This window comes from Podarcis erhardii (assembly GCF_964252035.2).
Source record: "Podarcis erhardii genome assembly, chromosome: 1".
Lineage (NCBI taxonomy): Eukaryota > Metazoa > Chordata > Lepidosauria > Squamata > Lacertidae > Podarcis > Podarcis erhardii.
The window spans coordinates 47,433,062-47,460,956 of record NC_138497.1 but is presented as its reverse complement, the minus strand read 5'-3'; the positions used below and the strand labels follow the sequence as shown (position 1 = coordinate 47,460,956).

General features: G+C 40.7%; 1 protein-coding gene and 1 long non-coding RNA gene across 7 annotated transcripts in view; one reads left to right on the top strand and one right to left on the bottom strand.

Annotated features, from left to right (window-relative positions):
* The window catches only part of MAP3K9 (mitogen-activated protein kinase kinase kinase 9), a 95,648-nt gene that overhangs the window by 41,958 nt on the left and 25,795 nt on the right, over positions 1-27,895 (bottom strand). For 2 of the 6 annotated variants that reach the window (XM_081881387.1, XM_081881389.1), the window contains exons 7-11: positions 27,325-27,447; positions 26,686-26,842; positions 21,678-21,787; positions 19,821-20,624; positions 16,246-16,456 (exon numbers count right to left, since the gene is read on the bottom strand). In XM_081881387.1, the coding sequence (XP_081737513.1) occupies positions 16,246-16,456; positions 19,821-20,624; positions 21,678-21,787; positions 26,686-26,842; positions 27,325-27,447 (1,405 nt within the window). Of the gene's footprint in view, positions 1-12,231; positions 16,740-19,820; positions 20,625-21,677; positions 21,788-26,685; positions 26,843-27,324; positions 27,448-27,895 lie in introns of those variants that run through there. The other 4 variants (XM_081881388.1, XM_081881391.1, XM_081881386.1 and 1 more) reach the window with 4 other exon arrangements.
* Positions 1,467-27,880, top strand: LOC309353079. Its single transcript, XR_014161523.1, has 5 exons — positions 1,467-2,083; positions 4,104-4,204; positions 23,430-23,514; positions 25,504-25,614; positions 27,688-27,880. It is a non-coding gene; the product is annotated as an uncharacterized lncRNA (long non-coding RNA).

Below are 27,895 nucleotides of genomic sequence, written 5' to 3'. Positions count from 1 at the left end.
GAATGGAATCTTAATCTTCATTAGACGTGGTAAATACAAAACAAAACCTAGGGAGTTTGGTGGGAAATGATATGAGCTTGTGCATATAGCACAATTGAATTACTTGTCCCTGCTATTCTACCAGAGCTTTTCCCAAAGATGCTGCATTTGCTTCAGCAGATGTGTGAAATCCCAAAACGTATTACACAAACTGGCCAGAAACACTAAAAACTAAAAACATAAAGGTCTTTGTTGCCACTTTGCAAACAGTACAAGACTCTTAAAATGGGCTCTTGGATCATTGCATATACAGAATTTTTCAATATGGCATCACCTACAAGGTCCACTGGGAATGGCTACCCATGAGAGCTCCTGATCAGAATTCCCCTGGACAGGTGATCTCTGCCTCGAGCAGGGCTTGCTTTTGGCACTGCATTTAGCATCAAATGCAAGACCCGCCCCAGATTCTTATTTTTACAGTAAGGGCTGGAATGGAAGACTTGGGAGTGCATGCTCAGTGTGCTCCCAATTCTTTCTTTGAAGCATAATCACCTGATGACAAATGGCATCAGGTGATTGGCAGGTGGGTGCCTCTGCTCTTATGTCAAAACTGGCCGACAGGAAGATGATGGATTGTATGGAGCTAGCCGATCTAACCGGAAGAGTCCGCGACCAGGAGGAGGAGGAACATCACGAAGAATGGAAGAAATTTAATGATTATTTAGTTAAATTTGTTAAGCTAAAATAATTGGAAATAGCGTCCAGATACTTAAAGGGCTTAGGATTGTATCTATGTTAACTGATAAAATAATATGTTTAATACAAGAAGAAGAAGATTTAAAGATGTTAATGTTTAATTTAAAGGGTATTAAAATTGGGATTTGGAAAACCGTTATAAGGATATGCAATGAAATTCAACTAAGGGGAAACGAGGAAGTCGTTTTACAAAGTAAATAACTGTTATTTTCAATAAGGTTATGATTTATGTCTGTTATGTTTTGTTTGTTTTATGTTTTTGTTTGTCATTGATATTGTAAAAACTAATAATATTTTTGCAAAAAACAAAACAAAACTGGCTGACAGAAGTTTGGATGTAGTCTGCCTGCAACTTCCAGTTCATCCCTCCTGCTCTACATAGATGGTTCCAGTTACAGATAGGTAGCCGTGTTGGTCTGCCATAGTCAAAACAAAACAAATTCCTTCCAGTAGCACCTTAAAGACCAACTAAGTCAGTTCTTGGTATGAGCTTTCGTGTGCATGCACACTTCTTCAGATACATAGATGGTTGTTTGAGGAACTGAGCATGCAAATCCTTGAGCAGTCCCCCTAATAGGATGGGACAGATATACCATTGCTGGGGGTTTTTGCCACTGCAGGCAGCTTTTTAATTGGAAAAGAATATACACATTTATATCAGTCATTAAAAGGCACCTGTAGCAAGGGAAGCAAAAGCAGAGATGGATGGTGGTGTGCTAGTGTCTTAATAAATATGTGTGCTCCTGTTTCTTCAATAGGAACATGCAGAGCTTCTGTAGTCAGAAAACCTCTTGCCAAAAAGATAAAATGTCAAAGTGTTTCATCGTGTAGCAACTGTGAGTAAAGACCCTGTGAATTGCTTTCCGTCACATTTAAAACTAGCTGGAAGGAGCTGCAGAAACTTAAGCTACGATTGTTGCTGAATACAAGAACAGCTTCCGATGCTGAATAATTCATCTGAAGCCAGGAACAGCCAATGAGTCAACGAACAAAAGCAGTGTACAATGCAACATAATTATGAAGTGGCGGCAGCAAGTGGAACACACAGATGGAGCTTTCAGATCCACTGATTATGACATCAGACACCAGGCAATAATACCAGATGAGCACCCAAGTCTGTTTTCATTTTTAATAATGGTGCTTTCTTCTTGTAAGATGAGCCTCTTAAAACTGCTTTTAATCCTTGATTACACTTCACAGGATCACTGTGAGACACCCAAGCAGCAACCTTTGTAATCACAGGGAGAGAAATTATTTTTAAATGCTTTCCCCACCTTTAAAGGTCTCTGCTGGGTACTGATGCTTTGCTGTTGACTGAAGATTGAATACAGCTGCACAGGAAACACTGGTGCGTGATGCCAAACAATTTACACCTCAGTGATAAAGTGCAAGCTATAAACCCTGGGTACCTGAATTGCTGAAGTAGTTCTATACTAGGGGTTGCCATACACCTGGAATTTCCTGACTGGATTTTCACTTTTTGAAATATGGCAACCCTACCCTATACGTAGCTGTCAACTTTTCCCTTTTCTTGCGAGGAATCCTATTTGGAATAAGGGAATTTCCCTTAAAAAAAGGGAAAAGTTGACAGCTATGACCCTATACCATAATGGCGTATAGATAAAAGGATTTTTATTATGTTTGGTTTAGCAGTTTACATTGAAACCAGAGAAGGGAAAACACCAGCTGCTGGGAAGCGACGTGGCTAGTTTGATGTTGTGCTGTCCAGAATGTACAGGGATTATAGGAAGAAGCAATAGGCATGTTAGGGTCAAAAACCACCTGTCTGTGAATAATGCAGCTCATCCCTTTATAACCTCCTCCCAGAAGGATTTCAGTGGTGAGCATAATGGTGCCAAAAAACCCACTCTCATTATTATTTCTTCAGCATAAGACACTACAAGAGCATTGGATATGAGCCATAAACTATTGTGTAAAACCAATGGTGAATTAAGAGAGTTTTCCTGAATATAAGCTGGCACAAAGGTAAATGGTTTTGTGGACCATTATCCATCTGGCCAATTGAGCTACAGCCAGGTCAGCTCCCACATCTCTCTCCCAGACTGCCTTCAAACCCATAATATGAGAGAACGAGGCTTCCAAAATGATAGAATAAATCAAAGAGACCACGTCCTTCTGGTGACCTCACCGCCAAGCTTTCAAAAGCTATCAGGGACCTCTTTGCTTGACCTTTAATGGTGACATCTGATAGAAAATAGCTGGACTGATGAAGTTTTAACCCATTTTAACTTGAACCCCTAAATCTCCTTGAGTGCTGTAGTTTAGTCACTGGGGAATTGTTCGGAAAATTTTAAGGCATGCACTTAAAACTGTAACAATGAAAGAGAGATCAGTAATGCTTTAAATCAGACATTTGTCCTACATGAGATCCTGTACACATGTACAGTTGTATGTCTACTTTGTCCAGTCAGATTATATGGAAGCAGCTGCTTGCTTTTAAAAAAAAAAAATGAAAATCCATATCAGATTTTTAAACTTTGAACCATTCAATCTTTTTTCATGAACAAGGAAGAGAAAGGAAACCTGCAATGCAGAGCATAGGGCACACAACTTGCAGCACTCATTGGCAAGATGTGTTGCAATTTAACTAACTTGGCGTACTGGCAGAAGCCAGCGCAATGGAGCTTCCTTGCACTTCTCCCACGATGCCTCCCCCAAATCTACTCTGGAGGGTCAGGAATATCACCCAGAACAGGGCACAGAGGGAACTTGTGCTGATGGAACGATCAGAAAACTGTTACATTGAATTCCCCTCCTAATTTCCCAGTATGTCCTTTTAGGGTGGTCTTCAACCACGTTTTACTCCAAGTACACCCATTAAAATTCATGAACACGACCAAGTTTGGTCCATTAATTTCAAGGGGTCTGCTCTGAGTACAATTTAGCTGAATACCAATCCTGTTGTTTTAATCTAGTTATCAGAGCATTTAGTTTATTGTGCTAAGGTTTTGGTTATGGAGGAGGGATGGTTTTTACTTGAAGTAACAGAGCTTCATGTGAGATAAACAGGAGTTACTTACCAGGGACTAAGGAAGGTGGCAGCTGAGTGGGGGGTTAAGAACAAAGCACCTATCTGTAATGTTGTCAATTGATGCCCCAGTATACCACAGAGTATAATCTCTTGTGCTTCTACGTCTCAGAGGATTTAGGCATATTTCTGATATAACTTAGCCCTTCCATATATTTTTCCTTGAGCAAAGTTGTACCTTAGATATTCTGTCGTTGATCCTAAAGGCAAGTGATGGTCTGCTGCACTCAGTCGCTCTGAATAAATTTCCTGGCTACAAAAGGCCTTCAAGATGAGATTGATCTAAAAATGCTCACTCATCTATTGCACACAATAATAGGATGCCTGCTGAAAAACTGTCTTGACATTAGAAGTAATGAACAGGATATTTTTTTTTGTTCATAACTTACCAGAATGCTGTAACCCATGGCCTCAAAAGCAGTGAGCAGAAAATGGATCATATCTCAAGAGACTGGTCATTCACAAACAAATGTTTAAGATATTCTCAAATCTTTCCCTACATTGTCATAAAACCCCTATGAGACAAAACCCTGTGGGCGTTTTATCTTCCATTTCCTTACACAAAGTCACTACGTCCCTCAGGAAATTAAACGCATTTCTCGACCGGATGCCACCAACAGATTAATTAAGATAGTTTCTGAAGTCTCATTTAATTATCTAAATTGATGACAAATTTGGCAATTAAGGAATTTATCTAGGTTTCACTTTGTTGGGCAGGGAGGGAGAGAAGGGATATGGGGGCATGTCTAGCAACTGCTTCTACTACATAATACAGCTTTAACATTGTGTGGTTTAGTAGTAGTAGTAGTAGTAGTAGTAGTAGTAGTAGTAGTAATTATTATTATTTCTACCCCGCCCATCTGGCTGGGTTTCCCTAGCCACTCTGGGCAGCTTCCAACAAAAGATTAAAAATACATAGAACTAGGGAGGACAGGTGCAGTAATGCTCCAGCCACGCGCCCCTCCCTCACCTATCCTCACCATCCAGCTGGGTCAGGCTTAGAGAAACGGCGGCCGGCAGCATATACTTTTTACAGGACAAAGCGCATCAAAATAGGTAGTTGCTGCCACCACTCCCCTGTACCAGGGTACCAGAAGACATAACCCAAGGGAGAAGGTTATACTTCCTAGTTACTGGCTGCCCCAACCTGCAAATTGTTTCCACAAATTGTAGGCAGAAATTCAACAGATGTAGTATGGCTGATTGATCAGGCTCTGGATTCAGGCTTTCCCCCAGAATGGCACACAAGACACAAGAAAGATCTCTTTTTAAAATTTATTTAAAAAACAGGATTAAACATACTTAAGAAAGTAGGCACATCTCTTGTACGTTTCAAACAAGTAAAACAAAGACATTGTAGAATATGACTAGCTAGTATACTCACAAACTAAGAACAAAGGCAAAGTTAGGATGATTTCAAAATCCTTAGCTGGTTCCGCATCTCAAAGGCAGTAAGAAACTTCACTACAAAGACTCGCATGTCAACGCAGCAGGACTGTCAGAATGACACAGACAGGTGAATTGTGGATTGCAGAGCGCACTTTCTCAGTCCTTTCCTAGGATCTTTATTTCTAAACCTCACATGGAGACAGAACCCAGACCCAATCAAAATTCTTGACTATGTTTAAATTCACCAATGGTGAGCTAGTTGGCTAATAAGTTTAACTTGTGACAGCTGAGCTCGTTAGTTCCCAGGACTTTGGATCAAAGGGTTCCTCCCTTCTTCAGATACTCAGCAGATACACATTCTCAGAGTTTGGGTGTGAATGAGCTAGGCACCAGGTGTCAGAAGGCCACTAATCAACTGGAAAAGTTCCTTTCTGAGATAAGCAACTTCACACATTTGGAGACTGTTAGTCTGTAGTTTTAAAGTACCAAGGACACATTCCCATAAATCTTACAGCTTTGGTCTTCCCATAATACTTTGCTTCCTTACTTGACCAAAGTTTTGTCTATTGAAATTTCCTAACTTCACTACAACAGGGATCCAATCCTTGTTCTGCTAGGTGGTCTCAGAACACTTTTTCTCAGTCTAACATTCCTAACTTAACTCACAGGGATAAAATCCCAGCAAGGCTGTCACAAACATCTTGGGGAAAACAGGAGACAAATAATACTGTTATGAGTTTGTGGGTGCCAGGCCCCTTTCCCCTGAATACAGCAAGTGTTAAAATCTAATCAAGCCTTCTGATCCCTAGATCCATCAAGTGTTAAAATATAAGCCAGGCTAGTTTCCTGTTGGGCCATTAATTACAAATGAAAGGGGGCACTGTGCCAGACGGCAACTGGGTGGGGTCCCTCTTTCAACTCTGAGATAGTTAGGACGACAAAAGTCTGAGTTTAGAGTTGAAAGGGGCTGTGATGTGAACTAGAAGCAAAGCAGCAAGCTGCAAAGTGCGGTCAGACAGCAATGTTTGATTTCTATTTGAATCCAAAGCTGTGGCTATGGAAGAAGCAAGACTCTTCTGGGCTGCTGATGCTGTGAACCCCTCCATCGTAGGTTCACGTTCTATATATGTGTATGTGTAAACAATATATCATAAGGACACCACAGATTCCACTGTGCCTCATTCCAAAAAGAAACATGAACTCTGGCTAAGTGCTCAGAACCCTTGAAATCTCATACCTCTTGCAGATAGGAGTGGCATGCAACAATACAGTGGTACCTTGGGTTAAGTACTTAATTCGTTCCAGAGGTCCGTAGTTAACCTGAAACTGTTATTAACCTGAAGCACCACTTTAGCTAATGGGGCCTCCTGCTGCTGCCGCGCCACCGGAGCCCGATTTCTGTTCTCATCCTGAAGCAAAGTTCTTAACCTGAAGCACTATTTCTGGGTTAGCGGAGTCTGTAACCTGAAGCGTATGTAACCCGAGGTACCACTGTACTGGAACACAAAGCCCTGGTTCCAAGGGACAAAGCCAGAATACCTCAACTCTATTCCTCAAATTTCTTTTGGCACTTACCCAAACAACTGGTACACCCATGCCCCAGCAACATGTCACCTTCCAAATTGGGGTGGGGAAGGCAGAAGCTGCAGAGCTATTGCATGAAGAAAGTATCAAACACACATGTAATGGACTGTGTATGTGGCATGTGGAAGTGGGTTAGCTTTGCTACAAAACTATGGCTCATTCGTGGGTTTTTGGGTTTTTTTAAGTATCAAGGGAGATAAACAACACGAGCAATGGAGCATCTAGTCATCAAAGCTCTAAAATAAAAAAACTTAAAGTTCACAAAATGTCAAGCCACTGCTTGCTTTTTAAAGGTACCAATAAAAACAGCAAACAAATTCAAGTCTGCTCACTTTTCACCACCCCTTCCTGAAACTTCTGGTGCTTGCTCTCTTCCCTAATATACTAAAGGCAAAGTATCCATTATCTTCCGCAAAGTTTTACCAGGGCCATATTCAAGGATGCTGTTGCTCTCCAGAGATGCTCAATTTGCAGTTGGATCTCAAACTAAAGCAATCGCGAGAGAAAGTTTACATAAATAGTAAGTGTGTATTAGTTGAAAGATGCCTGTATTCTGATTCATGAAACTGATTTATTCCCAAGTAGTAGTTGTGGAAAAATAGTTTAGGTTCAAAAGTAAGGAAGTTCCATACGCCCACCAAATTCACATTGTTTGCAAACCTAATCGAGGAGGACTGTAACCACTGGGAATTAAAAGACTAGCTCCTCAGAGAAATTAGATTTCCACATGATTTGTTCAAGCTAAGGCAGCAAAAGTTCACAGAATCCCTAGAAAAGCTTATAGATATTCCCTACACACCTGCTATCTTCAATTCCTTTAACATCTCAGTCGAATAATCCTAGTTGCTAGGTATAATCCAATGAAAAGTCTAATGGAGCTGAATAATCAATGGACACAATCTCTTCAAAATGTATTACTGCAGAATCTAAATCCTTGCAGATTCATCAGCTATAGCTGGAGATCCTGAATACTCTCCGTGATCCCTTCAATCTAAAACACATTTTTGCCACCTTTGGGCTGCCTGAACATACTGCAGATAAACGTTCCTTTATCAGCAGTCACTGTGAAACAGCAAACAGCAGCAGAGCTTCATTTTTTGCTTATCAGACTGTACAGAACTGCAGAAACCCTGAACAGCTGACTAAGTCCAAGTGATGCAGAGTTCAGTGTATTTCAAACTTTGTTATCAACAGATCAAAGTAAACCTCTCCAGCTGTAGCATTTGGTCTCAGATTTAAGTATGGGGGACCACCAAGGAGGAGGGTCAACCCTGAAAAATGACCACTCTTACTAGAAGAATAAAAGAAGAGTGAAACCTGAGTAAGGCACACTCCCCCACACAAAGTAAAATATTTGTATGTGTAGTGATTTAGCTTAGAAAAAAGGTCAATTATATAATTATATAACATTGTGCATGGTGTGAAGAAAGTGGACAAGAAAAGTTTCTCATTTTCTCATATTAGAACCAGTGGACCAGAACTGGACAGATTCATGACAGACAGACAAAAGAAAGTACTTCTTCACAGAGTGCATAGATGAACTATATAATTCATTCCTGCAAGATGTAGGATGACTACCAATTCAGAAGGTTTTAAATGTGGATTAGAGCAATTCAGGGCGGATGAGGCTCTCCGTGGCCACCACCCAGAACAGCTGTCTACTACAGGGGTAGGCAACCTAAGGCCCGGGGGCCGGATGCGGCCCAATCGCCTTCTAAATCGGGCCTGCGGACGGTCCAGGAATCAGCGTGTTTTTACATGAGTAGAATGTGTGCCTTTATTTAAAATGCATCTCTGGGTTATTTGTGGGGCATAGAAATTCATTCATTATTATTTTTCAAAATATAGTCTGGCCCCCCACAGGGTCTGACCAGCCCACGGCTGAAAAAGGTTGCTGACCCCTGGTCTACTATCTCCAGTATTAGAGGCACTTTGCTTCCCCATAGCATCTGGATGGTCACTGTGAGAACAAGGCTGGAGACTCGGTGTGCCTATGGCCAGACCCAGCAGGACCCTTCTTACATTCTTGGGGATGGGTCCCTGAAAAGAGGGGCAGCTGAAGCAAATGGAATAGATGCCCTCCCTGCCTGCATCATCATAACCATCTTTACACTGTTAACCACTTCCCTAATGATTTGAACAGGTTGAAAAGGTTAATTACAGTGCACAACGTGATCTAACAAATACACGTGGCACAAGAGCTGGAAATGTGCAATTTGTGACAGCTGAAATTAATAGTTGGCCTGTGTGCTTGCTGGGGCTTGACTGGCATTGCTCTAGAACAGTGTGGTTCAACACGCAGCCCGGGGGTTGCATGTGGTCTTTGAGGCTGTTTTCGGCGGCCCTCAGCAACATTTGATGCCCTCCTTCATAGTCCTCAAGCTGCCTTCCCAAAGCCAAGTACAGTGGCACCTCGGGTTAAGAACTTAATTTGTTCTGGAGGTCCGTTCTTAAGCTGAAACTGTTCTTAACCTGAAGCACTACTTTAGCTAAAGGGACCTCCCACTGCTGCCGCACCACTGCTGCATGATTTCTGTTCTCATCCTGAAGCAAAGTTCTTAACCCGAGGTACTATTTCTGGGTTAGCAGAGTCTGTAACCTGAAGCGTCTGTAACCCGAGGTACCACTGTAAAGGAGGTCAAAATTTGGGTCAAATGACTTACACCCCATCCTTCAGGTGAACTTAGATCCTTCAAACTATGTGGTGGAATGCATCTTCAGTTTAAGGGGCGGGGGGAGAAGTCTGCTTCTATGGCTATGCATCAGTTGAGGATAATTCAACACCAACAGCCCCAAGGCATTTTCATTCCCGTATGTAAGTTTTTACCATATATTATGTCACAGAGTTAGAACAGTTTAATTCCAGGATACATGCATGCTGGATACATGCATCACGCTTAATCCATTCTTCCTGATCTCCAAAACTAATTTCATCATCATCTTGAGTTCATCCATTCTCTTTCCCCTTCAGTGCTTTTAAAATCAGTTTATAGGACTGCTTTATTTCCCATCTCACGAGAATATGTGGATTTTTATCAAGTTATCAGAGTCCACTCATCCATGCTTCTCTCTTCTGCCTCCTACATCAACATATTTTTAAAAATAGTCTTAAAATGAGAAAGACCTCCACAATCCCAGCTCACACTGTTTAAAATGGCATCTGCTCCCCTACAGTTGCTTCCAATTAGTCCAACCCTCAGCACTTAGGGTTCTCGAAAGGAGAAACTCATTGGTAATTGACTGCTGTTCTAAGCTGCTCCTGACCGACAAATGTAGTGGACAGAACTAGTCTGCATTTTATAGAATGAATACGTTATCCCACAGTTAAATGCAATGCACCATTTGCAAAGACAGAGGGAACGGAAGCATTTCCAGAAGAGCAGCTGTGTTGATCTGTCACAGAAAAAAAGCAACACAAAGTATTGTGGAACCTTACAGACTAAAAAAACCAACCCTCAAGCTTTTGTGGGTGCTGCAGTTCAATTCCTGCCCAACATCATTTCATTATTTTCAGTTCACCAAATGCACAGCTTATTAGAGTTGCTATTTTGAATAAACTAAAAGCCTTTCATCAGCCTTTCATCAAATGCCCATGAATCAATTAATTTTATCAGAAATTGAAAGAATTCATTTTTTACAAAGTTATTTAAAACCTGCAGGTGGTGGGTGCCCTTTTGAAAGTGACACCCCCTCACTCTCACCCACAGAGAGGGGCTCTTAAGGCACTGCCTGCTGTTACACATATGTGTTCACATTTCGAACCCTACTTTTGTGCAGTGGAGCTTTACTGGTTGTGTAAATTTTCACAGAGACAATAGACAGAACTGCAAGTCCTCCCAAATCTGCAATTGTAAACCTCCTCAGCAGGCTTTACTGCACAGAAAGTAGAACCCTGCCCCAACTAATTCGGCTTTTCTTCAAGACAGTGAGTGTCATTCTCCCATCTCTAAAGAGGCTTATATCTGTCGGATTTTCATTAGAAATGAAGGGGAATCACTGCTCATTAGTATTAGCTGTGTCAGATGGAGAAGTGTGAATTTTCCTTCCTTAATCAGATTATATTAGGGGAGCTACTAGGAGATTCTGAAAAGAATGAGTTAGTGCTCAGACCACCTTGGTTCACAGGAGAATAAAATGGTTTCTACAGTGCAGTGAGCGCCATCTTCTGGCTACTGTGAACTTTTTAAATTTAAGAGATGGTAAGAAATATTAACATTTAGGCTGCTGTCCTAACCATGTCTATTTAGGATTAAAAATCAATTCAGTAGGGATTATTCATAGGTAGGTAAGGTTAGGATTACAGCCTTTCTCTTCTAAATTAATCCAAGAGATGACAGGTTAAATTAGCAAATGCTGGTGAGATTATGCAGCCTGGGTTTCATGGAATTAATAAAAGAAAACTATTTGTTCTGGATTCAATTTGAGGTGAGTGGGGGAGAATATTAAGCCGCATGGGGTTTTCTGAGATGGGAAGCAGTGGAAGGAGAAGAAAAGTATAGAATAAAAATGAATCACATCAAAGAGTACAGAAAGAAAGAAAAAAGGAAAGAAACAAACTTCTAACCAAGTCTGGAAAAGCATGTTGTATGGTGGGGAGAAGAAATGGCTAGCAGGTGGAATGCAGACAATATTTCATGTCTATGCCACTTGAAGTGCAGTGTGGGCCATATTTATCCATTGCCTCTACTTAAAATGCTAAAAGCTGCTTACTAAAAACACATAATAATAAAATCACTAGGGCAACAGAAAATATATAGCCTACCTCACCAGGGAACTTTAAAAGATGGAAAGAAAAATGATTCTCCTTACTATATTTGTTGTTCTGTCTGCAGTTTGTTTCTGTTGCTATTGATGCTGTCTGCCCTTTGACCTTAGGGGGAGGGTTGATACAAATCCCAAAAATAAATAAATAAATCCTGCGATTATTTACCTGGAAACGAGCCCCACTTGGTTTGATGGGACTTCCATAGGCATAGATCTGCAACCTTTCCCTTCAAGTAATCAATTTTGCTTAGTACCCTTGCATGTGTATGGAGAGCTAAACAGTCAAACAGAAATATAGTATCTTGTCTATAAATGGACAATCTGCTGTGTATGAGGCACATCAGCTGCACAGTAAAAAGTTTTTGATTATGCTTCTAGCTGTATAAAGCCTCTGTTTAGCAGTAAAGTAGTATGTTTTAATTGATAAAGCAGTGCTTGTTCAAGAAATATATGCTTTTCAAAACGAGAAAACTTATTTCAAAATCTATGATTGAAATAATCTTGACTGAAATCAATCCACGGCACTCAGGTTCAAGACCGAAGAGAACACACAAAGGGTGCTCTTCATCAGAAATTACCTGTATTGACAAAGCAGGTTAGGATATGATAGAAAGCGAGCACAAGGATATAACATACACACAACATCATTAAAGCCCAACATTTCTAGGTAACATTTGCAAAAAAGAGAAAATGAAGCTCTCACTACACAATTGGTGTTTATAACGGTTTTATTCAAGTTTGTGTGCTCTAATCTTGAGACAAGGCCTAGAATAGCATTACACTGTAATACAATAATAATTGTAGCCATTGAACCAAGCCTGCTTGGCATCCTTGTTTTACTTTCCCATCCCCCACCATACATCCAGGGAGGGGAAGCAAAGAGAAAAGCAAACATATATTATCAACTTCAATTAGCTCCATTTTAATTTAGTTATTATTCTCTAGCATAAATTAAAAATGTATCAAAGGTATACACATAACACATTGACAAAGAACAGAGATACAGTAGATTATGCAAAAGTGTAACCTGTAGATGGGTTAGCTACAGTGAAACAAACCAGTCACTGATGCCATTTAATTACCATTTTTAAGCCCCAAAGGGTAGGAGGCAACAGGTTGTGTCACAAAGCTTGGTTTTTTTGGGGGGTGGGGTGTCAGTCATTCCCACTGCCAGCTTACAGCTGAGCCGAAGTTAAAAGGCAGGCTCCAACATCACTTAACCACCATCACAAAACAAAGCACACAGTAGCATTTATGTAGTAAACAGACTGTAATATTAATTTGGGGAGTGGGTTGGGGGAGTGCTTTCTAATGCTACTGCGTTAGAGATACTTTTGTGAACATGGCAATTGGGACAAAAGCCCTGAGGGGGGTTCAGCACAGTAGACTGAATCAGCAGATATCAAGAACCAAACTCTCTCTACAAGGTGCCTTACAAAACATTTGTCACATTGCACCTACACAAACATCAGACGTGAGAGTATGCTACACCTGGGCATGCAAGATCACAGGGACTAGCCTATGAGAAACATCCTACATGCGGAATTACTCCACATGAACACAACCTTTCAACAAAACATAAACCAGACCCATAAAGGAGACCCAAGCAAATCACCTTAAGTAGTTAAGTGCTGGCAAACATGAGCTCTTCAAGAAAGCTGATTTTGCAAGCCAGAAAAATAAAAAAGTTGTTTTGGATTTGGCATCCTGATCAAAAATAGAAACACAGATATTAAATTGTTATTAATGTTAAAGTAGTCATCTGCAGAGTTATACAAATGGGATCTCCAGGTATGCACACCAACCTCCAGAACCACAAAAATTTGGGCTGACAACCTAGGATGCCTGCCTTCTCCTCTCAGGAAGAGCTTGGGAGAAGAGGAGCAAGAACCTTTCACTCAGCTGTTGTGGAAGTAGTGAAGAAACTGCAAGAAACTCTTGCAGCAGAAAATGAAGAGGGGTGTTGTATGATTGCACAGAGGACCATGCAAAGGACAGTTACAAGTAGGAAACTTGCATACTGTGGGCTTATAGAGATTACATACTAGGAAACTGATGTTCCTGAAGGACAATTTGGTGTCCTAGAAGGCAACAGCTTTAAAGAAATGGTGTACTGAAAGCTGCATTTGATGCAGAATGTACATCAGCTGCAGAGCTGGGATAGCTCAGTTGGTAGAGCATGAGACTCTTAACCCCAGGGTCATGGGTTCACGCCCCACATTGGGCAAAAGATTCCTGCACTGCAGGTTGTTGGACTATGATTATTTAAATCATAATGGTAATCACACAGTTTTAGTAATAGGCCTGAATTCTTTAAAAAGGTATAGTGCCTAAACATCACCATGAAGTGGGAACAGGGAACCTGTGGCCTTTCAGATGTTCTTGGGCTCCAACTCCCATCAGCCCCAGTCCACATGGCCAATGGTCAGGAGTGATGGAAACTGTAGCCCAACAGTATTCTGGGGGCCCATGGGCTCCCCCACCCCTTTCCTAAAGTTCAGAGTTCAAGGGCAAGGGCAAGACCCTGCCAGGGCTCGTCTAATTTTTTTAAATGGATGCAATCTAGAATAAGGAAAGTTGCTGACTTCAAATTACCAGTACCAGAGTTAGGAATGAACCACCCTTGACTTGCAGGTGCTTATAACTGCAGTAAGTTAAATGCTAAGCAGGGCTTGACTCTCATGGAGCCATTTAGACAGTCTACATGTCTTCAAGAAAATATAGTTTATATTGGCTCATCTGGACTGGCATAGAGCACAAACTCACCTTGAACTAGCAGATCACTTACATAGCACTAAAACTGCCAGAGGGGGACTGCTTCCTCAGCATATAGAACTCAATAAAGTTACAAAGTTGTATAGCCCCACTTCTATTTAAGGTGCACTGATATGGTTCAACTTGCACAATAAGACTACACTTCTGCTGCATGAGGTAGCTCTTGGTACAGATGGAGAAACTGAGGCACATATGGCAAAAGTGATTTGCCCAATGTCATACAGCAAGCTGGTGGCAGAACCAAAATTAAACCTGAACTAGCACAGATTTTCAGATTTTTATTATTTAGATGCTAGACAACAATATTTCTACAAGTTTACACAAAACCCCTTAAGAGTGACCACTTTTGATTCCTAGTAATGATCTATACCCACTTTTTCAACAGAGATAAGTAGTAAACTGCTATAGATACAATTCATGACATGTCAGGAACATAGGCAAAAGGGATTACAGCCTAGGAATAAAAAAGGAAACTTACATGAGAGAGGTTTTAAACACCTTTTTCAAAACTTCAGATAGGTCTTTATTTTAATATGGCAACAATAATTTAAAACCAGATGGGAGAAATAGATCTAGTCATAGGAGAGTGTGATAGCAGCAGGGGTCCAGGGATTTTGGCTAGCCTCAGTAGCTTGCCAAAATTCATGCACACCAAAGGTCCTGGAAGGGGCCTTACATGACAAAATGCTGAACTTTGGAGGCATAATGTAGTCCTCCTGAAATCTGAGATGGTGGGGGAGGAGATTGCAGAGGGTGGGGTAATAAGCTCTGTTATGCTCTGAGCACTATTTGATACTAGACCGGTGGGATTGCATGTGCTCTTCAGTTCCTGCTGAGACCTGGAGACTTCTATTTGCTTTCCAAGTATTCCCAAGTCTTGTCATTAAGGTCAAGTGTGCAAGCTGTTTCTCTCCACCAGAATCTCTATAATGCTCACTGTGATTTTTCTTTTTGGAATAGCCATGTACATGGTATTGGGGGTGGGCTATTTGTCAGCTCAACAATGGGGAGACAAATTGATTATTAAATCTGGAAATTATTTACCTAAATGAAGTAAGATTCAGAGGGGAAAGGGCATATCCTGACTGGCAGTTTTTCATGCAATGTACTACCAAAATTTGTGAAAGAATGCAACGTTTCATATCAAATTACAAGATTAATCATTGTGTTTCACCACTTCCTGGTTGTGTCTCATTAAACTTCATGCTCATGTATGATGGGTCCGAGCCAAAATCTCAGAGTCCCACCTCTATTTCTCCACTATCAGAGCTCCACCCCGTTGCCCCAATCCTTTTGCACCACTGCAACCTGAGACATTCCTTTTTTATTTAACATTTACTTTCAGGTGGCTCCGCCTTTTTTCAGCACGATGCATAAAAAGTATAGAGGTGGGTGCTATGGGTCACTGGCAAGATCCTGAACGCCCCCCCCCCCCAGCAGCCAGTTCTAGGAGGAGGAACTGTATGTATACCAAAAATGAGTGAACATTTGTTCTGGGACATCAAGGGAGAAAAGCTCAATCAAATGCAACAAGAATGCTGGTTCAGACACACTTAAACCTTTATATATATTCCTGCATTGTAACAGTGTAGACAAACACTGCTTATCATTGCATTTAAAAGGTAGGAGTTGAGGTTATTACAAAACCCATACCAACAGAGGGTATCTGAGTTCTTCACGGTCAAGAATGGAGGCTTACTTGCCCACATTACTTGTTGCAGTTTAACACTGTAATGAAAATACAAGGAAGACCACAGGAAACCCCACAAGAAGAGTCAGCAGCTCTGTGTAGCTTAGCTACATGTACTTACAAAAGGCCAGGTACCCCAATACCATATCTGTTAGTGGAAACAGCACTGTGATATGACCTCAGCAGCATCTCTCTACTTCACCTGTCTTCAAAGTGCATTCTTAGTGCAAGAAGTAGAACTGAATCTAAAGGAGCTTACCAATCCCTTGTGGATTTCATGCTAGGACCAGAACTCTTGCTTGAGTTCATATGCTGCATGTTTGCGTGTTCTGAGTTCAGTTCTGCATAGCGGCACGGTGCTGTCCTGGCTCTGCCCTTCAACATCCATGTCCAACAGTGTCCGCTCCTCTTCAGGCAATCTGACACGAAAAGAAAGCAGTGCAGGCCTCTCTTCAACAGTGCTGCTACTGCTGGCAAAGCAGGAGTCCAGGTTACTGGGAGTTTCAGTACTGGAGCTATTAGCAGAGGACTCGCCCCTAGCATTACTGGGGGATACAAACCACCAGGGGTCAACCCGCTGCCTGTTAGCTGAAGGGCGTGGCCTAGGTAGGAATTCCAAGGTCTTGGGTCTCTCCAGCATGGAGTCTTGCTGAGCATTATGGCGCCTGGGGGTTGGAGGAAAGATGAGGTTGGGGTCTGGCAGTCGAGGGACTTCATTTGGACCCTGACTTGGACTGGGAGTTTTTAATACACCTATTCCCCCACCAGAAGGAGGAAAAGAGGGAAAAACACAGTGAACACAAGAAAGGAAGGGGGAGGAAGGGAGAGAAGAAAGAGAAACCAACTGGTTAGACAACACTGATGAAGAGAGACACCAGGCTCATTAAGTAAACAAAGGGTGATGTCAGACAAAGGATTGATTCAGTTCACCTGATGCATGCAAACCACATGGGAGCTGCAATGATCTTCATGCTGATCCCTGCAAGCTAAAATGGTAGATGCTGGCAGTAGCAAGGCAGCAAGGCTGACAGAGTCCAGATATGTAACTCTCTAAGGATTGTTGTGTGAACGCACACTATGCATCTCTGTACCTCCTTTTTCCTTGATTTTTCTCCCCCCACCAGCATCTTAGTGCCAAAGTGCAACCAGCAGTATGGATGCAGCCATAGACAGGGAAGAGGACAGCATACTTAACGTTGAAAATATGTTGGATGCTCATAGTGAAACATGAATCTTATGAAGCTAATTTGCTTCTTTACTACAGAAATGTTACGATTACATTTTATTTACCAACTGTTCACAGCTCTTAGGTAGCTGTGTCTACCACTGGCAAACATATCCCAGGGCCGGAAAAAAATCAATTAAGTTTCTAAAGTTTCTCCCCATAACCATTGCTGTCTCTAGGTAATACATACATATTTTCAGGGGAAGGTATAGGTTTTATAATTAGGAAGTGTTAACTTGTGCCCAGAAGCTCCCATTTTAGAACCAATTTTGCAATTCAAAAAAGGCAAATGGAGAAGGAAAAGACTCAGATTGGAATAGATTCCATTTTTAAAGGATGGTATTGGGAAGCTGCCGTTTCTACTTGCTGAGGAAATTTCACAATTCTTCCCAGAGGGGCTTGTGCAAGTGGCTGGGTCAGTGTAACCAAAACAGTCACATTCTACCAGATATCAGTTTGCTTATTATAGTTGGAACTGTACAGCACTGAAACAGAATGTTAAGGCAGAATGAAGTGGTAGTCATGGTTAATCCCAAGAGATGACAAGTTAATGTTAACTGATTAAAGATTTATTTCCTTGACTGTCTGGATTGCAATCAAATTTATCAGTTAATTTATAGAATTCAAATGATTCTTTGTATTGCAAAGCCTAAAAATGTGGAAGCAAAGGCGAGTTTCACTTAAACTGTAACTGTAGTTACACCTTTAACCAACACTACCATTCACTGTTTGAAGTAAAAGGAATGTTCAATTTCCCCTCATTAAAATAGGGAACAAAGCACTCCTATTACAGTTAACACATCTAGACCAAACTGACTTCAAACTAGAGTCACATTCAAGTTATTCTTTGGAGTGTTACTGAAGTTTCATGCTTAAGCTGCTAGTTATGGGTGATAACTGGAATCAGAAAGTAATCTTACGAGACAAGAAATGTAATTTTATTTTGCCATTCTTACTGTGTTTTATTGTATTAATTTTATACTGTAAGCTTTTTACAAATGGCAAAATTTTATTTTGCCATTCTTACTGTGTTTTATTGTATTAATTTTATACTGTAAGCTACCAAATCCAAACCAGATCAGTATATGAATGCTAAATAAAGAAATTAGGCACAGAAACTGATGCAATATAATTTATATGGCTACAGGCTTTCTCAACTATGTAAGAGGATTTACTTTGCTTTAGAAATTATATTTTATAATCTGCCAGACCCTGTGTCTAAAAGGTTTCTTATGACAATAGCTAATATTCAGTTTAGGGAAGAAATGCCTATATTGGATTCTTTTGCTTTGATAGTCCAAGCCTGTGTTGAAAATAAATCCCTCATTGAATGTCTATTACACTGTTAGTAAAGGGGCAAGATTAGGATTTTATGTTGCAGCAGTGCTGTTCTACCCAAAGTAGTATTTCTTTTGAAATACAGCAGAGGGGATGTTCAGTGACTTGTCGTTTATCAATAAGACAATAAATCAAGAAGCAGAAATTCCTACTGGCATGAAACTTAAGCACATTCAAACAATTATGGTGAGAGACTCTGAATCACTTCCAATGCCAAATCTGATGTTATTACATGCACCAGATAGGGTTAATTAAAGACATTTTTAAAATGGGAGAGGAACTGGGTTTGAGGAAGAGAAGGAAGCAATCATTAGGGTGGCAAGAATTCTTGAGAGGAAGAAAACACTTGAGGAGAACCTGGGTACGTACAATTTGTGTGGCATGGGAAAAATGTGTTTAAGGAGGGAAACCATAATAAGGGAAATAGAGGAGGAGGGGAAGCTGGAACTAGCAGCCACACAGAAGGCTGCAAAGTATGAGGAAAGATGACTAAAGACCACACAAAAGCAGCCTTCATTACTCCAGTGTTTGGGGGATTCTTCTCTACTGTTCACCCTACATGGAGGACACCTCCATCCTCTGTTGTTGTAAGCATCTGTCTGTCTCGAGAGACAATGGACTGCGCCTCTGGGGGTGAAGTCAAACCACTGTGTTAGCAGCACCAAAGTGACCTCCCCAGAGTGCAAGCCTGGGCAGTGTGTTTGGAGGTCCTGGGCTGCCCATATGACAAGACTCCACTCAGAGCCTCCCTGAGGTGGTCCAAAGGAAAGCAGAACAATACATTTGGCACCAGCTTGGCTGTAGGAGTTGCCAGAAGTAGGCATACAAGGCACTTTCCAAGCATCTTAGGGACTCCAATCCAGAATTGTGTAGAGTTTACTCATTAGTCTTGTGGCTAAGGCACAAGGCTGCTAAGGCACAAGGATCAGAGTTTTCCTTCTCCTAGATTGGCTACTTTCCCAGGTTGATGAGCCCCACCTACCCCTCACTTCCCTCTACATCATGTGCAGAAACCGCCCTCTTGACTGCTGAATCCACTATTGGTCTCATCCACTCAGTCCACAGAGCCTGTATTCACATGCAGGGGAAATCCCTAACTCACTGAGGGTTTGAGACCCTCAAAATACAGAAGTAAAAAATTATACATAGTGCCTCTCGATTCCTTCAGCTATTGCCTTCCTTCAATCTTACCTCAGAGGCAACATCTGCAGGAAGTGCAATGGCAAGAGCATTCACTTTCTGGAGTACAAGGATGGAAAAGAATAACGTACCTGATCCTAATGCTGCTACAGAAGAATTCCTGGAAGGGGATCCATTGGCAAGCGGACCAGTCACATTTATGGCACCATCAGAGGGAGTCCGTCTGTGCCCCCTTTGCCGGGCTTCAGAAGAGAGAGTCATATGTGTGGGAGTCAAGGACTGGTTGGGATCTCGCTTGAACCTTTCAACATAGATATTAACTAGTGGGTTACTAACTACTGGCAAGGGAGCCTTCACTGTCACGGGGCTGACTGGCATCTCATACACCACAATCTCATCGCTGTCTGAGCGTAACAGGGAACGGGTTGAGTTACATTCAGAAATGGAAGACAAAGAGAGAAGGGTCAGGGAGTTGGATGGCTCGCCCAGCAACAATGTGGGCTCCTCTTTTTTGAAGAGCTTCCTTGAAGGTGGGCTGGTGCTCCGACGGGAACGTCCAGCCCGTTGGAAAATACTATCACGTTTCTTCTTCTCTTCCTTGGGGGCATCCAGCTCATCCTGGCTTAGCAGCTGGCACTTGCCAGCCTCCAAAAGATCAAAGCCCAGGCCAGCAGCAGCTAAGACAGCCCCACAGCCCAGAAAGGCAAGCTTGCATCGTTTGTGCTGGGAACCTCCACGTTTCAGGCTGTTAGTGGGGGTGAGCTGGGGGGTGCTTGTGGTAGAGTTCATAGGAGTGGTCTCCTCATTGGCATCACTGGACTGGCCATCCCAGTCCTCACTTCTCTGAAATGGGATGCAGAGGTATGATTGGTTAGACCCAGGTGATTGCTGCATCTTGGTCTCTCCGTTTTTCAAAGAATCACTGTCTTCATTCTCTGCAAAAGACACACACACAAAAGAGTGGGGCCTTGACATTTTAACTATGAATAAGAATGGGTTATGCTTCATCTTGTGTGTAAAAGTAGAAACGCACTGCTACCATGGAAAAACATGTTTGCATTTTGAACAAAGAATTTGGAAACTTCGCCCCTTTCAAATGATGGCAGCTGTCAAATGTACATGCCACATACAGTTTATTGGATTCCAATTTCAATATAAAAGCAATATAAGTTCAGATGATCCTCACTAAAAGGAGTTGAGATTTGAAATAATGCACAGCTAAAACAGAAATGAGCCACTTGTTGCTCAAAGCAGCCACACATGTTTCTAAGGACAGCTCCCTTCAGCCTAGCCGCTGAAGCAACGCAAACAGAACAGAGGGAGGAAAAAGGAACCCTCCAATATAAAAATCATGCATGGTTTGTGTGAGAGGGTGTGTGTACACACACACACACACACATAGCAACTTCTCTCAAAATAGTCCACCACTTCAATGTATCATATATATCAAGGAGAAAACACCTGAAGGTGAATGACAGCACACAAATCTACCCAGGGAACTGTCTGAGAAATCACATTTTATAACACTGGAATTTAAGTTTTTATTTTGCCATTTAATCACTATTTTAATAGTGTGTTGTGCTGACTATGTGGCTTACTGTATAGTTTCTTATTGTTTTAAATAACCATGTACTTAAAAGCCATAAATGGCTTTGGACTCAGGTAGCCTTTCCCCACATGTACTTGACTATGCATTAAGATAATTGTTGGACATCTTTATCTGAGTGTTCCCAGTTTCTGAAGTGACCTGATAAATCTGGGAGGGGAGAAGCGGAATTGCATTTGGTCCCAACCAGGCCAATGGTGTGAACAAAACTTTCATGATACTGTACATCTTTTTTAAAAAAATAGGTGCAAGTCTTGAAATTTAAGACTACAGAAGCAGATTCTGAGGTTTGCTTTTTTTGTAAGAGGTAAGTGTTGGTGGACAGAAACAAACATGAGACTGAATACAGTGCATTTAAGAAATTCATTTAACAGGTACTTACCCATCTCTGTTAGGCTTGTAAATCCTGGGAAAATGACTGGTGTTCTCTGAACTTTTCCTAGATTTGGCGCACTAGATGACCACTGTTTGGATCCATCCAAACACTTTAGACTAAAGTAAAGAGAAGAGAAGACACATTTAAATGCAGATACTTTATTTCCTCTGTCTGTTTTTATGACCAATATTGATCTCCTCATTCTTAACTATTCTAATCTATCACAAATATTAGTTTATTTAGAAAAATAAGCTCCCATGGTGACATATAGTTTAAAAAACCAAATTCAGTGATATATAAAAATACAGAAAAACAGCAGCATCACATTCAATAACCCATATAAAACAAAGATAATTATTATGCATGCAAGAATATGTGAATGTTAAAAAAAAATTGCCTGGACTCAAAAAGACACAGCATACATCACACTAGCTTTTCTAGCATCTTTCCAAAATGTAGCATTTTGTCACCACCCTCCTAACTGCAGATGGTAGTAGGACTCTTGAGGGGGACTTCCGAGAGCCAAGCCTCAAGTCATTTAGGGCTTTGCGTATAACCATCAGCACTTTGAAATGTGCCTGGGAACAGACCATCAATCAACTGTTTATACAGCATATCTTGCCAGCTCTTCTAGCAGATCCTAGTTAGAAACTTAACAATCATATTCTATACTAAGTGAAGTCAAGCCTATAAAAGCTTGTTTAAAATGTATGGAGGCAGTCCAGTCTTAAGGTTACCAGGGTAACCTTACCCCCCCCCGAGTATATGGTTACCCTTTGATGCATTTTCCATCACACCAGTAAGGCCTAGGGTCAGGTTAGAACATGCCTTTTAGCCCACAGCTTTCCAAACTGTGTGCTGCAACACATTAGTGTTGGCTGCAGTGTGTAGCTGTGTGGTGCGAATGCTCCCCACGCTCCTCCCAGGGCTGGAAAGGGGTTAGTTTAACCTCTGGTTTGCTAGTAAAACTGAATTACTGTGTCACAAAAAGATGCATGTCTAAAAAGTGTGTCACCAACATGAAAAGTTCGGAAAGCTCTGCTTTAGCCTATTGTACCCTCACAATGAGCCTGTGAGATAAGCCCAGAAAATTCCAGTGAATTTATGCCAGTTTTATTTATAACCATATACTCAAAATCTTATTTTCTTTGCAGACCAACCTATTACTGAAGGAATCAACCCAACAGAAGAAGTTCATGTATTGCATATTTGCAATAAAAATTATATTTTATGAATTTGCCTTTGCAAGTGCACTATTCTCTTCTATGTTTCATTCATCCTTAGAGATATAAAATTATAGGAAAAGGATACTTGCAATGTTATTTATCATCTCATTTATACTCTGCTTTTTCTCTGAACAGCTCAGAAAACCTTTGATATGATTCACAGCTGGTTTCTTATCTAGGCAGTTCATAGGGCTAAATCTGTGTATGTTTAGCATTTGAACTGCAACATAAGCCTTACATTCAGAGCATTATATAAGGAGGACCCCAATTTAAGTACCTAGATAAACATCACTAAGCAGGCGACACATACAAAAGTGAAGTTAGCATGCTCACTTCAAAAATAAGAAGAGCCAAGGTAAAGTATGTAATTTGGGAGAAGGTTGTATTCTTATCCTCCACTCAGTTAGAAGGTTTACGTTGCATTTCTTGGTTTTGCCTACTACAGGCAAAACCCCCTCTCATATATAGAGACAAAGTGTAGCCTTCATCTTGGTCTTGAGAGTTACACAATATTCTGGGTTGTCCTTTGTAGCATGGCAGAGCAAATATTGCTTCCTTCATAAATGAAAACAGAGGACGACAATTATTTGGCAAGCCTTAGCTGAGGAACAAAACCTGTGAGTTAAAAAAAAAATTTTTTTCTTATTCTGGAAAAAGTATTCTACTTTCCTGGGTTGTAAAAAAACCAAGGTGGTCACTAGAGGGTGCTAAAAACAATTCAGTCTCTTCCCTACATAGCACAGCAATTAATTTACAATAAAGTAGATTGTACATAGTGCCCTGGAATAGGACTTACTCTGAGACATACTGAAAATGAGGGCCTATTTGAGCAGTGGGGTCAAGTATAAATTCCAAAGTATATAAAAATAAATTTCTGCCTGATTCACTGCCCACCTGGATTTCTGGCAAGCGAATATGTGGCAACAGTGCCCTTCCTGCCAATTCCATCATTGCTGCACTCCTTAAAGCAATCTCTCCCTGCCTGCTCATCACCTTCCCACATGGTCTTCCAGCACCATAGTGCTTCTTCCCCAGACAGAATAGCATGTTGTTGGTCTGCTCTATTTCTTTCAAAGAGATGTTCCTTTCAGACCATCGATAGCAGGACTTCTGAACTATCACAGCTCTCCCCAGGTTTAAAGAACCCATAAAATCCAATTTTTGTGCTATGAGTCTTCAATATTTCTTATTTAGGGAGCATAGCCCAAAAATCTTTGAAGACTTTATTGTCTAAAGACCCCTCCCTCTGTTTACATTAGGATTGACATACGTCTAGAATTTCCCAAACATAGCCAGGATCTGGCTGTCGGAAACAGTGTCTGGGCAGAAAATGCTGAAATGTCCGGAAAATCCAGACGTATGACAAGTCATTTCGGAAGTGTTGATTTTGGTGAATTTCCTTAAATAGCATGAAAACTGGTTTTTTTGGGGGGGGGGGACTCAACAACTTTTGTGTCCGGATTTTCTCTTTTTAAAATATGTCAACCCTACATTACATGAAGAAGGAATACTGCACTATTGCACTGAAAAATCTGAACGTCTAAAATGTAATTATAGAACACTTGACATGGTTATGTGGAGAGACTTTGGTTTTGATGCCTGACATAAGAAACCAAGTAATTCTTGGTTGGAAAGACCGACTAGCCTGAAACTTGAAAAATCCTGTTCTTAAGTAAAACTCAAAGAATAATCCACACTACTGCTAGTGACTGCTACTTAACACCACAATCCAAAAGAAAAGCATGAGAGCCATCTCTCAAATTTGATGGGAGTTTTACTTGCAGAACCTGTTTCATCCACATCCCCCATTTTCTGACCACATATACCAGCTGTGTATCCAATTCAGCAATAAGCATCTTCTAGATTTCACTTACATATTTATGAAGGATGCGATCAGCTTTTGGGAGGATAGCCCAAAAGATATAGAGAACTGATTACATTAACAGCTGTCACTTTTTGCAGCGATACAGTGCTCCTGAGGGTCCTTGTAGTAATCACAATTTTGCCAACAGAAGGCTTAAAGATGAAGTTTGGCTGCTTTATTCTGAGCAAATGAGTCTGAATCATAAAATATTCCTCCGTCATCTTCCCTCCTCAAGGTAATCCTACAAACTGGTTGCAAACGTTACAGGCTGATAAACCACAAAACAGTAATTTGGGAGAATCCACTGCCCGAGAAGCCTCCACTAGATATAAGTCAATTGCACAGACTGAAGGAGTCCTTCTGTTTGTTGAACAGGGCTGAATCCACCCAATATGATTCTTCCATTATTCCTACCTACCACAACAGCCATTTGTATCAATAGATTTAGGATCTTGACTCATGTATACTTTATTACATAATGCAATCCGAAGTATGAGAAATGTAACACAAAACTCAATTGAAATGTGTGCCCCTTTGTCTCCTAAGAGAAATAGGTTTGTCCAAATCAAAAATGATACTACTGTATTAATAGGACAGATATTGCAAAGATGGCCAAAGCCCAAAGCACTCAAGAAGAGCTGGATGTTCTGCTTGGGTTTTTTGTTGTTTTTTTCAGGACAATTAGATGCCCAATTCTCTCCCAGCCAATTAACAGAAACGACTTCTGCCTTTCTCATTTCAGGAAAATGCCAGAAGTCCGTCTATTTTCTTCTGAAGGACAGCAGGAGGGTCATGGTGAAAATTTTGGCTAGTTACCAAAGCAAGCCAAGATTCGTTGAACCTTGTTTTGAAAGTAAGCTGCCATGTACACACTGTTTTTGGCTTCATGGAATATTTGATTGCTGTCAAATAGACAACTGCCATTATTTGGCTGGTCAAATGACCAGATGGCCAACCCTATGACAATGAAAGAATAATTTATAGCTTGCGCCAGTGACTTTAGCCAAATTCTCTCTGTCTGCATTCACCTAAGTGCCAGACTACAGGACAGGAAAGAAAGGCATTTCTATACCTAGAAACTGAGTAATAAACATAATTCTGATTAAATGGGGTGGGCAAGGGAGCATGGAAATACTAAGATTACAGAACAATCTTTGAAGCAGCAGAGATGTTACTGGGAAATCAGACTGGCTAAGAGGAGATGGGATTTTGAACATGAATCTCTTGCAGATGAGATAGCTGATTTTGTATTTTTTATGCCTCTAATCTAAAAAAATAGGAGGCAATCCTCTCCCCGTGTGTTAATGATCAACTAAAGAAATGATGCTTCAAACACCATCAGATTACATTGTTAAAATTGAGAGCAAAGAATGCCAAGACCTTCTCTGAGATAGTTGTACCTTTGTGGAATAACCTCCACACAGGAGACCATATTGTTGTAGTATTTAAGGGGACATTTTTTTGTTTCAGGTTTGAGTGGGGAAAGTTTCAAGTATTAACACTCAAGAATGTTCTGTTTTAATTTTAACAAGTGGGCAGTGATGTGAACCTTTTTTCTTTCTCTCTCTTTTTCCTATCTGCAGTGGAGTATAAATATTATTATTTATTAAATTTATATACCACCCTATACCTGCAGGTCTCAGGACGATTCACAAGGTAAAATAACAATATAAAAACACAAAATACATAATCAAAACAAAAACAAAAACAATCCAATACCCTCCAACACATTTTAAAAGGGCATATTACTATTTATTAAATGTATAATTTATTATTGGAATAAATAACATGAATGTAAACTGCAATGAATGTAAACTGCTTTGGCAAACAATTATACCAGCTAAATTATGGCAGGTTTGTGGAGAAAAAAGGAAGCTGGACTGAGGCTTTATGGCACAGTGGCAGCTAAGATTACGCTTCTCACCCATCCTCGCCTGCTGTTAGCTCCTTATGACAAAGAGAACTTGGGCCCCACGTGCGACCTTTCTTCTTCTGGCCTCTTTTTTCTTCTTCTTCTCCTTCCTCTTCCTTCTGGCATACAGAGTTGCGCCCCCATGTTTTGCAGCTTTCACTGGGAGTTACTGGGAGGGGGACAATAGGACAGAAAAACATGAGCATGCATTTATGCCATTATTTTGTATTACTGCAAGCAAATAATCAGATGCCCATAGATTTTATTCTTCACCCTATGTTCTTACCCAGCACTGATCAGTACCATAATGACTGCCCATATAATGAAAATAGACTACAAGGGAGGGGAGAGGGTATCCTTACTGTGGAAAAGATGGCTGTTTGCCACTTTTGATCTTGATTTTTTTTAAAGGTATTAATCTAATGGGTTTTTATTTTATTTTAATGTTCTTATGTGGGTTTTTGTTAATTTGTTGTTGTTTTTTAGCTGTAAGTCATTTTGAGTTGAGACCTATAAAGTATTATTATTATTATTATTATTATTATTATTATTATTAGCCACCCCGCTATACAGGAAGCATTGTGGAATCCTGTCCTAAACAGAAACCATAACCTATTGGCACTTGGCCAAATTTTATAGCAAACTACTTACACTGGATGGCCCTGAGCCTAGGAATGATGGTAGGGCTGGCAGGAGGGCTGGAGCAGCTACTGATCAAACTTTTCCTTTTATCCATCGTTGGAGAAGCCTGTACAGTGAACTTGTGCTGGAAATCTGTTAATAAAACAAGACCTGATATACTCATTCGTCACTTCACTATGACATCACCTAAGGAAATGAATTCCTTCTTTCTGCTATAGCAGTTTAGCAGCACTGTAATATGAATTTAAATTTAAATCCCCAGTGAGATGTACATTTTTCACTAAATGATCCAGTATGTATTTTTAGTGAATGCACTTTTTTCACACAAGCCCAAGAGGTGGTAATAATCAATATGTCTTTCTTTGTCAACAGTTGCAAAGAGTATTTTGGCAGGTATGGCTGTTTTCTACTCAGTTATAATAGGCACAGGAACCAGTGCCCAGTACCCTGCCTACTCCCAAACAAGAAGGTGACAATTAAACAAGCAATTAAACGGCATCCTGTAGAAAAATCACAATGCATTTTCAGGTAATCTGCAAGACTATAATAAAGTAAGATGAAAATGTTAGCGGTCTCTTGC